The sequence below is a fragment of the Nansenia antarctica genome, assembly GCF_963989245.1.
Source record: "Nansenia antarctica genome assembly, chromosome: 1".
Lineage (NCBI taxonomy): Eukaryota > Metazoa > Chordata > Actinopteri > Argentiniformes > Microstomatidae > Nansenia > Nansenia antarctica.
In genome coordinates, this window is record NC_137674.1 from 32,067,369 (window position 1) to 32,082,368 (window position 15,000).

The window sequence follows — 15,000 nt, forward strand, 5'->3', positions numbered from 1 at the left end:
TCTCCCTCTCTATCTCTCTCTCTCTCTCTCCCCCTCTGTCGCTGTTTCTCTCTGTCTCTCTCTCTCTCTCTCTCCCTCTGTCACTCTCTCTCTCTCCCCCTCTCTCCCCCCCCTCTCTCTCTCTCTCTCCCTCTCTCTCTCTCTCCCTCTCTCCCTCTCTCCCTCTGTCTCTCTCTCTCTCAGTATGACAGTCTGACACGGTGGTCCCCAAACTGTCCCAGTGAGTCCAGCCACAGCGGCCTTTTACGAGCCCCCAGCCAGGGATGTCCTGCAGGCTTTATGGCAGACATGAGTACATGCTGCATGTTAGGGGCAACGTGATCCCCTCTACAACTGGAGCTGACTCCTGTCCCTGACCCGTGGCCTGTCTTACAACCACACGCACACAGACACGCACGAACGCACACACACACACACACACACACACACACACACACACACACACACACACACACACACACACCACCCGACTGACTGCAGGAAACATGGCAACAAGTAAATTACAGCTTTGCCTTTTTGATGGTTTCTTTCTGTGATGTTTGAGAAAACAGGTTCCTCTCCTAGCCTCCCCTAGCCTCTCCTAGCCTCCCCTAGCCTCTCCTTGCCTCCCCTAGCCTCTCCTAGCCTCCCCTAGCCTCTCCTACCCTCTCCTAGCCTCTATTAGCCCCTCCTAGCCTCTCCTCGCCTCCCCTAGCCTCTCCTAGCCCCTCCTAGCCTCTCCTAGCCCCTCCTAGCCTCCCTAGCCTCCCCTAGCCTCCCCTACTCTCTCCTATCTTCTCATAGCCTCTCCTCGCCTCTTCTCGCCTCCCCTAGCCTCCCCTAGCCTCCCCTAGCCTCTCCTAGCCTCCCCTCGCCTACCCTCGCCTCCCCTAGCCTCTCCTAGGTCAGTTTCCTCATCTCCTGTAACGGGTCATGAATCATTTTACTTTGAAGTAAGTTTTCTTTCCTCTGCAGACAGACACGGGAGAACAGTGGGTTCCTGCTTGACCCAGCGAGGTGACAGGCCGGCTTAGGAAACATGACTGAGGGTGAGAATTCATCATCACTATCTAGCTGGTAGAATTTGGGAGTGTGTCACCGTGTATGATTTGGAGGGGGTGGGAGGGGGCAGGTCCACACATCCCTCAGCTCAGCCGACAGGCACTGACATCATGTTGGTTTGATTTAATCACGAGAGCCCCCCGCTCAGCGGACATACGTGTAACGTGAGTTCTCCCAGGGTCTCCTGGCATCGCCTCAGTCAGGTAAAGTGAGTGATATCATCCTCGATTCGAAGTGATGATGTCATTCGTTACCTGACAGAGAACGATTCGATTGGTTGCTCCGGTTTGTTTTTCTTGATTGTGTCTTTATTATGTTGTAATTCCTTATGTGTGTTATGTATGATTGTAAACTGTGTGTATGCTATGCAGGGCTCCCTTGGAAAAGAGACTGCGGTCTCAAAGGGTCTCAGCTGCTAAAATGAAGGTTCAATGAAAACTTTTTTTTTTCTAGATATATAAATCTAAATATATAGAATCGATGGAGCGCTGCTTCTCACAATCAGCCCAAGTCCAGCCTCCAGCCCCCCCAGCCTCTCCCTGGCTGCCCCCCTCCCTCCACCCCAGCCTCTCTCTGGCTGCCCCCCCCAGCCTCCAGCCCCCCCCAGCCTCTCCCTGGCTGCCCCCCTCCCTCCACCCCAGCCTCTCTCTGGCTGCCCCCCCCAGCCACCAGCCCCCCCCCAGCCTCTCTCTGTCTGCCCCCAGCCTCCAGACCCAGCCCCCCCCAGCCTCTCCCTGGACAGCCAGCTTTCTGAGCGCTCCCAGAATCCCAGGGGGATCAAGCAGTCCAGCTCCACACCGCCCTGCCCTGTCTGGGTCAGGTGACACGGTGATGTTCTCAACCCCTAATAGTTTCTGAGGATAGAATATCTAATAAAACCAAATATGTTATCACCCCCTCTGTTAGCATGGAGGAGGAAGTATGCTACCCACTACCTGCAGCTGGAAGCTCCAGCGTGTGTTGTGTTGTACTGTGTTGTGTTGTGTTGTACTCACCAGACGAGACGAAGGCCTCCATCTTCTCTTTGAAGGGTTGGAGGTTCTCTCCCGAGTTAGTGCACACCTTCTGGACATCCTTTTCACAGGCTGATGGGGGGAGAGAGAGAGAGAGAGAGAGTGTGTGAGAGAGAGAGAGAATGTGTGTGAGAGAGAGAGAGTGTGAGAGAGAGAGAGAGAGAGAGAGAGAGAGAGAGAGAGAGAGAGAGAGAGAGAGAGAGAGAGAGAGAGAGAGAGAGAGAGAGAGAGAGAGAGAGAGAGGGAAATGTTAAATATTGAACATTTCTCAGCAGGAATGGATTAAAACAGCTCTTGCCTAGGGGAGGGAGGGAGGGACAGAGGGGGAGAGAGAGAGAGAGAGAGAGAGAGAGAGAGAGAGAGAGAGAGAGAGAGAGAGAGAGAGAGAAAGATGAAGACAGAGAAGCAAGAGTATGCAGTGGTATTCTGTGTGTGACATCAGCCTTTTTTTTCTTCTTTTTTTTAAAGTCAGAGCCTCATCATTGGGCTTAGGGTATTAAACAATAACAAGCGTGTCCAAGAAAGCAAATGTAGCGCGTTCATCAATCACATGTGACAAAGCAAGCCTGATGATGATGATGAGGGGAAACATGTGAGGTTGAGACGAAATGTGTGAATCCCTCTCCAGAAAACATCCCCGGCAGATGGTTGTTAAACAGACCTGGCAACCGCAATAAATGAGCTTGGGCCGCGTTCAAAATGTAAATAGAGAACACTGTTCATTACCAGTAAAGTCAAGTAATAGCCTGTAAAAAAGGCAGCAGGATTTATTGGGCTGCCAAATGTATCTGAAAGTACATGAAAATCGATTCTTGAACTTCATAAATATGTTTAGTCGTGACCTTATCTTTTGCCGTAGATTGAATACCCATCTCTTCAGGCTACATCTTAACTGTCCCTCCAAAAAGACCTTCTCATCCCCTCTAACCCCCCTGTACAGTTTATGTATCCTACTGTAAATAATAATAAAGTAACAAAGTAATTCTTCCATCTTCTAGCTTTTTGACTGCCAATAGGCCCACTGGTCATAGCATAAATTACTTTTCATACTTTCTTATGATGGCTGATGGATAGATGATTCACTTACTTAATCAAATGTAAGTTTGTAGTTGTAAAGTTGCTTTGGATAAAGGCTTCAGCTTAAATGCCAAAAATGTAAATGTTCAATAGACGACCAGAGATGACAGAATTATGGTGACAGCTCCATGATCCATGGATGGACGAAGACATGTCTCTAAATGAAAGAACAACATTTAATCTCCTCATCTCAGAGAGAAGATCTAAAAAGCATAGAGAGATGTTAGGGTGTTACCAGGCATAAACGCTACGCTGCGATGACTGACACCCCATCCTCTAAATCACCTCCTAATGAGACGGGACAGTGACATTAGATGACACCCCCCGTTGGCTAGCTCCAGTCGCATTGCACGTCCATGTAGCGGCGCATTAATTAATCGCATGTGAGCGACGGGGTCGTATCCCGTTTCCAACACTTTTATATGACTGATGGGTGACTTAATGTGACTTAAAACAAAGCCTGTTGATGATGATGATGGAGGAGAAACAGATGAGGTGGGAGAAGAAATGTGTGAATCCCCAGCAGATGTTTGTTAAACAGACCTGGCAACCACAATAAACGAGCTTGGGCTGCGTTCAAAAAGTAAATAGAGTTAAACACTGTCCATTACCAGTAAAGTCGAGTAATAGCCCGTAAAAGGTAACAGTAACAGCATTTTATGGTTTTGCGAAATGCACCGATATACAGTGCCCTCCGTAAGTAATGGGACAGTGAAATCAAACGTTACTTTAAATTACGTCGTGGTTGAAGTAGAGATTCTCAGCTTTGATTTTTATGAGGTTTGTACAACACAGATTGACAACACATTTTTGGGGGAATGACAACACAGTTATTTTTCCCCAAAAAGAATACAACTTCACAGCAGGATAAAAACTATCCACAGCAGGCTACCTCATCTATATGGCAAAAAACGGTACAACAGTACATTAAATTGATTTGTTGAAATTCATAAATTCAGTGTGTTCAATAGACTGCGATGCCAGAAATGTAGCGACAGTTAAACTATCCATGAACATCCAAGAAAGAAGGAGGCTGAGTCTGTGTCTCTTCTCAGTGAACGGGAGGAGACCCAGTATTCATGTAGTAGAAAGGGAACGGCACTAGCCGCAAGCACTCGGCCGTGACACAGACGCCCCGACCCCTCGTGTTCGGTCAACCGCCTCCGCGATGACAACACTCTGGCTAGCGTCAGTTGCGTCTTGCATGTGTGTGAGGGCTGAATGTGGAAGTCCTGCGTGTTGTTTGCTAGCGAACGGGGTCTTTGTTGTCCTGCCAAACGAACCAGCTCACACATGCTCGGAGGAAACAGCCATGACACGGCCACATACACCCGGGCCAAAACGTCTTCATTTCCTCCCTAACAATCAGCGTGGGATGATCATATACAGAGCCGCCTCCCGAAATAACCTTCGCAAATTTTCACAAACCTGCAAGTCATTAATGAAGCGCAGTAAATACCTTGGTGTTGGGTTATGACTGCATAGCTAAATACCCTTCAGACACAACAGGAAAGCTGGCTGGTCTGAGGGGACTTGTTCTGTGGTTTTATCCATTCTGGTTGCATTCTGGCTACGGAGAGATCTAGAACATGGTGCAGGTGAGGATAGTGATCTCACCCGCTGTGCTTGTCTATCTGGAGGAATACAGGAGCTCTTCTCCAACAGTGAGAGAAACGTACTATTTCTTGCTGTGACTGACGGATAGATGATTCACTTACTTAGACAAGTGGATGTGTTGTAATTTGCTTTGGATAGACAGGCGTCTGCTAAATCCCCCAAAATGTCAAACATTAAAATGTAACTGAAACTGAGATAACTCCCTCGAGCCACTAAAGCTGAACAACTACACACACACACACACACACAGGCAGACACACACACACACACACACACACACACACACACACACACACACACTCCACTCTAAAGCCAGAGAACATAAGATCGATTCGAAACTACGTCATCCACAGCTGAGAGGCACAGCCGAAGAGAGACTCACAAGTAACGAGGTGAGCAACCTCAAACAATCGACAAAAAAAAATCCTGGCTTCACAAAAATCATTATCGTAACTACCCCACAACAAAATCCCCTCCCGTCTTCGACGGGCACATTAAAGGGTGTTCAAAACATCCAGTCTACAATTTTGAGGCGGCTCCAGCAAATGTGGTCCAGACAGCGCAGGCCGCAAGGAGGAAGCCCCCAAAAAACACACCAGCAGCTGCGCGGAATAAAACCAAAGGACATTGTCTTACAGTGACAATGCATGAGCCAGAGAGGGAGGGAGGGCGGTCTCCAAGGCAGCGGTCTCACTGGGATGTGCAGGGTGACTCTGTTGTAACAGGCCCACTGTTCAGGCCCTGCTCTCAAAGGCCTGCCTCCATCAGGGGAGGCTGGTGGAGGTAGAACACCAAGGGAGGCTGGTAGAGGTAGAACACTAGGGGAGGCTGGTAGAGGTAGAACACCAGGGGAGGCTGGTAGAGGTAGAACACCAGGGGAGGCTGGTAGAGGTAGAACACATCGGGTGGCTGGTGGAGGTAGAACACTAGGGGAGGCTGGTGGAGGTAGAACACCAGGGGTGGCTGGTAGAGGTAGAACACCAGGGGAGGCTGGTAGAGGTAGAACACCAGGGGAGGCTGGTGGAGGTAGAACACTAGGGGAGGCTGGTGGAGGTAGAACACCAGGGGAGGCTGGTGGAGGTAGAACACTAGGGGAGAGTGGTGGAGGTAGAACACTAGGGGAGGCTGGTGGAGGTAGAACACTAGGGGAGGCTGGTGGAGGTAGAACACCAGGGGTGGCTGGTGGAGGTAGAACACTAGGGGAGGCTGGTGGAGGTGGAACACCAGGGAAGACTGGTGGAAGTAGAACACCAGGGGAGACTGGTGGAGGTAGAACACCAGGGGAGGCTGGTGGAGGTAGAACACCAGGGGAGGCTTGTGGAGGTAGAACAGCACGGGAGGCTGGGAGTGGTAGAACACCAGGGGAGGCTGGGGGAGGTAGAACACCAGGGGAGAATGGTGGAGGTAGAACATCAGGGGAGGCTGGTGGAGGTAGAACACCAGGGGAGGCTGGTGGAGGTAGAACACCAGGGGAGGCTGGTGGAGGTAGAACACCAGGGGAGGCTTGTGGAGGTAGAACAGCACGGGAGGCTGGGAGTGGTAGAACACCAGGGGAGGCTGGGGGAGGTAGAACACCAGGGGAGAATGGTGGAGGAAGAACATCAGGGGAGGCTGGTGGAGGTAGAACACCAGGGGAGGCTGGTGGAGGTAGAACACCAGGGGAGGCTGGTGGAGGCAGGAATTAGAGGACGGGGCTCATTGGAAATGCATGGCAGGGAGGGTGGTCCTCTGTGGCTCAGTTGGTAGAGCAGAGCACTGACAACGCTTAGGTTGGGGGTTCAATTTCCGCTGGGACCATGACGATTTATACTGGAAAAAAATATACACAGAGCAACACATCTGGGCTCTGCCATCTTTAAAAATATATGTTTTTAGGGCATTTCTGCTTTTATTGGGATAGAGACAGTAGAGATTGACTGGAAGGATGGGTGAGAGGAGAGAGGAGGAGGGATGACATGTAGTATATGTTAACGGGCCGGAATCGAACCAGGGAACCTGTGATTCCGTGGCATGCGCCTTAGTGAGTTCCACTACCCTCTTTTCATTCAGTGACCGAAACGATTCAGTGAATTACGAAGGTGCACTAAAGACCAACAGCCACAGCAGCCACACCTTACTGCAGTGGTCAGATCCTAGTCTGACAGAGACAGACTGTAATGCTAACGTCAGCCCTGTTGGGTCTCTGTCCTGACCAATCAAGTCACAGGGGACTCCGTCTCCCGCCACCAGACAGAATGGTGCATGATGGGAGACACAGCACTGATCTCCAATCGTCACTCCGACCCAAACAGAGTCTGCCCAGATAGAGTTACAGGCAGTGTGTGTGTACTCAGCATGTCTGTCTGGATTGTGGAACGAGAATCTTCTAGCACGATGACTGCCAATGGCCCCCAGGCCTGAGCATAGATGACTTTTTCCTGCTGTGACTGGTTGGATAGAAGAATTGATTGTAGGTCGCTTTGGAAAAAAGGCGTCTGCTAAAATGCCAAAGATATAAATATGAATGAAGAATCTGAATCAGAATCTGACTGTAATGCTAACGCTAATGCTAGCCCTGTTGGTTCTGTCCTGACCAATCACCAGGTCACAGATCAGATTAGATTCAACCTTTTTGTCATTGCACAGAGTACAACAAAATATTTTTTTTCCTCTGGGCACAGGGTCAGCCATAGTCAGCGCCCGTGGAGCAATTAGGGGTTGAGTGCCTTGCTCATGGGCACAACGGCAGTGGTAGGCACCTTAGATATGATGCCAGCAACCCTTCAGTCACCAGCTCAGATGCCTTAGGCAGGGATCGAGCCAGCGGCCTTCCGATTGCTAGCCGGCCTCTCTAACCGCTAGGCTACCACCGCCCCCCCAGGGGACCTGTCTCCCGCCACAGACAGAATGGTGCATGATGGGAGCCACAGAACCAACCTCCAATCGTCACTCCGACCCAAACACAGTCGTCTGCCCAGATAGAGTTACAGACAGTGTGTACTCAGCATGTCGTCTGGATTGTGGAACAAGAATCAGAATCAGAACCGCTTTTGTTACATCTCAATGTACGACTACACAAGAGGACAATTCTTTGGCTTCGGTTTCTCAACAATAACATTGCAACATGTTACAACATGGAACAAGGCTGACGTTTACATTTTACATGTACATTTTTGGCATTTAGCAGACGCCTTTATCCAAAGCAACTTACAACAAATACTACTTGTCTAAGTAAGTGAATCGTCTATCCATCAGTCATCATAAGATGTTTAAGACGTTCTATTGTATTCAGATAATTGTCATGTTCATGAAACCAGTTTGAGACGACTTTTGCTTTGTGACATGGTGCATTATCATGCTGGAAGTAGCCCATTAGAAGCACATTGTGGCCATGAAGGGATGCACATGGTCAGCAACAATACTCAAATAGTCTGTGGCATTCAAGCGATGATTGACTAGTATTAACAGGCCCAAAGTGTGCCAAGAAAACATTCTCCACGCCATTACACCACCCGAACGAATGAGAAGGTGTACAGGTGTTCCTGATAAAGTGTTCAGAGTGTACATACGCTAGACTAGTCTTTGATCATTTGGGAGCAGTATGAGGAACTGGTCCAATATGGTCGACTGACACAAAGATTGACAAAGATGATTTCTCCAGTACTGTGTACTGTTCTGTACTGTCTCATCTCTATCACAGATTTACGCTGATCCTTTTATTCAGAGCTCCTTCCCTCCGAGGGCCTCGCACGCCATAAATCGTCTGACCCCAGAGACACGCTGACAGTGCACAGTGTTTTACCTTTCAAATGTCAAGCCCTGATTGTTTTGGAAAATCTTTTCTAGTCTCTGTGCGTACGTAGCCGTCGGTGGAGGACAGTCTGCTCCGTGGCCCGGCCAGACAGATCCACCTTATTTATGCCAGGCTGTGGATCATCTCCATCAGGGCTAAAGCACACAAGGAATTCTACCTCTAATCCCCCAATTATATACAATCGCAACGCACTGTCAGGATTCCAGCTCCTCTCCTCTCCCCTTCCAGCCCCAGGCTAAGGCCCTGTTTGAATACCCCTCAGAATGTGAATTCTTCACATAAGTGGTCGCTCTGTGGCTCAGTCGGTAGAGTATGGTTGGTAGAACGTGGGGGGACGTTGTGGGTTCGATTCTTGCTGGGACCGTATATGCAGAAAAATAAAAAAATGCACTCACTGCAATGTAAGTGGCTTTGGATAAAAGCATCAGCTAAATGGCATATATTATTATATTACATAACAGGAGTGGTGAAAACAACAATGTAGTGGAAGCCTGCTTGCTTTGACCCCCATCCAATCACACAGTTACATGAGTGATTTAGTAAGGAAACATATCTAGTCTCCAGTCTACAGCCCCGCTGAGGCCGTCCAGGAGGCTGAGAATCAAGGTATTCAACCGGCTAGCAATCAGAAGGTCTCTCGTTCCCGTGTGGATGTGCCCTTGAGCAAGGCACTTAACCTCCTTATTCCTCCAGGGGTGCCGACTATGGCTGACCCTGTGCCTAGAGCAAAACATTCCAACAGTTGATTTCATGGCAAATAAAAACAAAACAAATGAATCTAATCATCGAAAGAAACGTTCTCCCCCCCGAGCCCCAAGTTCAGGGTTGGAGGAAATTCTATTTCTATCTATATAGATTTGGAAAAGAAATGGATAAACTAGGTGGTGACATAGTGACAAATCTGACGTTCTCACTTCCACTCAGGTACATTTACCTGGTATGTCCTGCTTCCACAAACATGCAAATCATTCAACCAGGTGTAAAAATCCTGCAGTTTCAGATTCGATTTTTGCAAAGACCACTCCAGTGTCTGGTCCCTTCCATATGTGACATCAGCTGGTGAAAGTGGGAACAAGTCGGCGACCGACCAAATGTTCAGATGTTCATTTTTATTCAGAAAGATTTCAATAAATGTAAACGTTGTTGAAAATAAATGACACACTCGCTAGTCAATGCAATGCAATTGTTTTGCGAGCCTGCTAACAATGTAAAGTAGTGTTATAGTTAACTAGGTAGCAGTGGGGATTAATCACCCGACTTGGCTTGACTAGCAATTGTGTCATTGATTTTCAACAACAGCTGTTGATTATTTTAACATTTTCTGAATATAGGACCGAAACATTTTGATTGGTTGGCGACTTGTTCCTGGTTTCACCAGCGGCTGTCACATATCACCTGGGTCTGAGGTATAGAGGAATAGAGGAGCAGAACAGCAGAGCGATCCGTCTTTTGCGCGGAGGAGGAGGAAGAAGAAGAAGAGAAGGTGATGACGGTTCCTCAAACCTGACGACTCCCTCACACATGGAAGTTCGACCGGGAGCCTCCGTCGTAAAACGGTCTTCAGGGCTAAAGGCCCTGCCTCGACCCGACGTTAAGGGCCCATTTAAAATAAAGACACTGTCTGATTCGCCGTGGTGATGAACGCCTAACCCCGCACAGCCCTTCTGTGAAACACTAAACTCCCCTGAGCAGCAAATGAGCTCTGACTGTTGTGTTTTTTATTTGATACTATTTCATCCGGTAGCGTCCCTGTCTCGGCTGTCCGCCCCAATTACCCCGGCGGTTCCAGGGAGCTTTACGTGGCTGCTAGCCCTGCTAGCCCCTCGCGGGATGAAAGTGTTCCTCTGGATGTTCTCCTCTGGTCTCTGGATGAGCTACATGACCTTTCTAGGAACACTGTCCCCCCCCCCGCCCTTACTGGTACGCTCCTAAGGGACAGAGACACCTCCCTAGACAAAAAGGACCTGGGGGGTCTTCAAAATAGAACTCGAAATAAACAACAACAAGCAGCTGTGAGCTCAGTGAGCGCAGAGTATAAAAGGTGCAGAAAGACCCAGATGAGAGGAAGCAGCATGAGCTAATGTCAGTTGAGGCACTGGACCGGTCCTACAGTAGGGGGATGGACCCCCCCCTCCCCAACCCCCCTCCCTCCTCATCCCATGAGAGGAGCACAGAAAGAGGTCATCACCCCCCCCCCCCCCCCTCCCCCCCACCACCAAACAGGAAGGTGGATCAAATGAGGATCATGTTTCTGCACAAGTGAGCAGACGGGAGGGCAGCCGGGCGACCAGGGAGTCTGACCTGCTCCTGTGCACCGTCTTTGACCAGAATATACACACACACACACACACACACACACACACACACACACACACACATGCTCACTTACACACACACACACACACACACACACACACACGCACACACGCACACACACACACACACACACACACACACACACACACACACACACACACACACACATACACGCATACACACTCGCACGCCTGCACGCACATACACACACACACACACGCACACAAATCAGCAGAGATGACCCTTGGTTAGCTGGCTACTGGAGGCCTACTCTGGAGGGGGGTTAAGGAGGGAGAGATCTACGGTCATGACTAGAAGGTTGTACCTCTAAATCCCCTGACCTCTGACCTCCCCTGACGAGGAATCAAAGACCCAGGGATAAAGACCCAGCGCGTCTCAGGAGGGCTGCCCAACCGCAGAGGCTGCTACCTTCCATATATCTGAGTAACCTACGCTAGCCACGTAGCCGCCACGTAGCAACCATGTAGCCGGCGCACACCACAGACACAACAGCTAGGTGTGATGATAGCATGTTAGCGCCAGCCACCCCCGCGTCAAGACACCACCGCCACCGCCTCCTGACGTGAATGGAAGTGATCTGAGATATAATTAAGACCAGTTGGGCTTCTTTTTTAAGGGGGTGGTGGTTTATAATAGCGCAGCATAAATATTTATTCCTGGCGGCTGGCGCGGAGGATAAAAATGGGGGGGAGTCATAGGTGGACCTCACCAAACACCAGAGAAATTCATGCTCGCAGTCCCCCTGCCAATACCCCCGAGGACTCCGAGGCGAGACTGCGATTTTTTTTTTTTTTAAGCGCTCGCTAGCTGCGGTTCCGAGATCAAATACGAGCGACCCCTCATGCTACATTTATTGTCTTCAGGTCTTCCATTTTTCCTAATAAATGAGTGACAGCTTGAGGTGGGTCTGGGGCTCTTTTTGTAGACTCTTTGTATTCCCCCCTCCCCACCCCCAGGTCAGAGAGGAGCAGGGTTTAACAGCAATCTGAAAGCGGAGGGGAGAGTCGGGAGAGCAAATCATAATTGCTTTCATATGCCGTATTATTGGTTGATTTAAATAATCGCAGACACCAGGGCGCTGGAGGGCATCGCCTTTAACCCCCACGCACGGCCCCCAGCCCCGGCCCAGCACCCAACCACTGACTCACTGGCTGGCTGACTGGCTGACTGACTGACTAACTGACTGGATGACTGGCTGACTGGCTGACTGACTGGCTGACTGGCTGATTGGCTGACTGACTAACTGACTGGATGACTGACTGACTGACTGGCTGACTGACTGACTCACTGACTGACTGACTGACTCACTGAATGACTGGCTGACTGGCTGACTGACTAACTGACTGACTGACTGGCTGACTGGCTGACTGACTGGCTGACTGACTGACTGACTGGCTGGCTGGCTGACTGGCTGACTGACTGGCTGGCTGACTGACTGTCTAACTGACTGACTGGCTGATTGATGGGCTGATTGGCTAAATGACTGACTGATTGGCTGACTGACTGACTGGCTGACTGAATGGCTGACTGACTGACTAACTGACTGACAGACTGACTGACTGGCTGACTGGCTGACTGAATGGTTGACTGACTGAATGACTGACTGACTGGCTGACTGACTGAGTGGCTGACTGGTTGACTGACTGACTGACTAACTGACTGGCTGACTGACTGACTGGTTGGCTGAATGACTTTTTGACTGACTGACTGGCTGGCTGGCTGACTGGCTGACTGAATGGCTGACTGACTGACTAACTGACTGGATGACTGGCTGACTGGCTGACTGGCTGACTGGCTGATTGGCTGACTGACTGGCTGGCTGGCTGACTGACTGTCTGACTGACTGACTGGCTGGCTGACTGTCTGACTGTCTGACTGTCTGACTGGCTGACTGACTGACTGTCTGACTGACTGACTGGCTGATTGACTAAATGACTGACTGATTGGCTGACTGACTGACTGACTGGCTGACTGAATGGCTGACTGACTGACTGACTGACTGACTGACTGGCTGACTGGCTGACAGACTGACTGACTGGCTGACTGGCTGACTGGCTGACTGGCTGATTGGCTGACTGACTGGCTGGCTGGCTGACTGACTGTCTGACTGACTGACTGGCTGGCTGACTGTCTGACTGTCTGACTGTCTGACTGGCTGACTGACTGACTGTCTGACTGACTGACTGGCTGATTGACTAAATGACTGACTGATTGGCTGACTGACTGACTGACTGGCTGACTGAATGGCTGACTGACTGACTGACTGACTGACTGACTGGCTGACTGGCTGACAGACTGACTGACTGGCTGACTGGCAGACTGGCTGACTGAATGGTTGACTGACTGAATGACTGACTGAGTGGCTGACTGACTGAGTGGCTGACTGGCTGACTGACTGACTGACTAACTGACTGGCTGACTGACTGACTGACTGGTTGGCTGACTGACTTTTTGACTGACTGACTGACTGACTGACTGACTAACTGACTGGCTGACTAACTGACTGACTAACTGACTGACTGACTGGGTGACTGACTGACTGACTGGCTGACTGACTGACTGGCAGACTGAATGACTGACTGACTGACTGAATGGCTGACTGACTGACTGAATGGCTGAATGATTGACTGACTGGCTGACTGACTGACTGACTGGCTGACTGACTGATTGGCTGACTGGTTGAGTGGTTGACTGCCAGACTGACTAGCTGACTGAATGGCTGACTGACTGACTGACTGGCTGACTGGATGGCTGACTGACTGACTGGCTGACTGACTGACTGGCTGACTGACTGGCTGACAGACTGACTGACTGGCTGACTGACTAACTGACTGACTGACTGACTGACTGGCTGACTGACTAACAGAATGGTGGGCCGCCCCGAAGAGACAACCAAGCCCCCCAGTGCCAGCACCAGACACCCCAAAACACAAGGCCTGTCCCTAAACCGCCGACCGCCATCTTGAAAGCCTCACTCGACCATCGCATCGCAATCCAATTTCTGTATCAGCTGTAAGTGCTCGAGACACGGACTCAACACTGAAATTGAGACACGCGGTTCCTTCATAGGATGAGTTAAGAAGAGAGTGATGACATGGCTGTTAGATGTTAGCTGTTAGCATGATGACACAACGTCTGGCAACAAGGGAAACGCGCTCCAGGGTGTCTGAGATCACTGAAACCCACCTTGAAAGTACATTCTCTTTTTTAAAGTATTTTTTTTCTGAGTGGGGCAGTCCCACTCATATGTTTATTTTCTATTGCGATAGAGACAGTAGAGATTTTTGACAGGAAGGATGGGTGAGAGAGAGAGAGAGAGAGAGAGAGAGAGAGAAGGGATGACATGTAGGATATGTCCAAGGCCGGTCCAACGAGCCGGGAATCCTGCGGTTACGTGGTCGACGCTTAGTGCGTTACGCTACCGTTAAGCGCCCCGAAAGTACATTCTCTCTTGTCTCTGGCGTGAAAAGACAGCGTTCAGAATGAGCTGAAGTACAAAAACATGTGGGACAGTTTTCACCCATTTACAGTGTTGAGGAGTTTGAGGTTCTAAAGAAGTCTTACTGGTCATGTCTCTCTTCAGCTTCCTCATGTCCTTGGTGAGGTCGTCAAACTTGACCTGGGAGGCCAGGAAGAAGTCTTGTGGCTCGGGCAGGGGGAAGACGCTCTTCTCCGTCCCTGCGTGCTGCAAAAAACAACAACAACACACAAGTCAATAACTGTTCTACTTCCTCAAATAACAGATGAAGAAGTTACAGTGTGATGATGCTCATGGTATATAGCTTCTGAATGTTGGTCGTTAAATTAGCGGGATCATACCTGATCTAGGTTGCGCAGATAGTATGAAACCACATAGTCCACCAGGCTCATGCGATTGTCCTAGAAGATAATGTTCAAATACAGTTAGTTAATAAAGTTCAGACAGGTGTGTACTAGTACGACTTGGTAGTTGTAGCCGAATGGACCTCCAGTAGATCGAATGGAACTGAAGCTAATGACAAAGGGTTGCGTTCGTAAATTCGCTCTGGAAATCTGATCAGCACTCACGGAATGCCTCTTGTCCAATCAAATTACTTGGTCCCTTTACTTTTACGGAACCCAGAGTGCGCTCCGGCGCGCTCA

The 15,000-nt window shown here is 49.7% G+C and overlaps 1 protein-coding gene across 1 annotated transcript in view; it reads right to left on the reverse strand.

The window, feature by feature from the left end:
- LOC308175720 (formin) overlaps positions 1 to 15,000 on the reverse strand; it is a gene marked incomplete at both ends in the record, with an annotated part of 86,528 nt that overhangs the window by 10,705 nt on the left and 60,823 nt on the right. Inside the window, 3 exons of the mRNA XM_080550268.1 lie at positions 2,037 to 2,126; positions 14,443 to 14,563; positions 14,698 to 14,757. Coding sequence (XP_080406394.1) covers positions 2,037 to 2,126; positions 14,443 to 14,563; positions 14,698 to 14,757 — 271 coding nt within the window. The remainder of the gene's footprint in view (positions 1 to 2,036; positions 2,127 to 14,442; positions 14,564 to 14,697; positions 14,758 to 15,000) is intronic.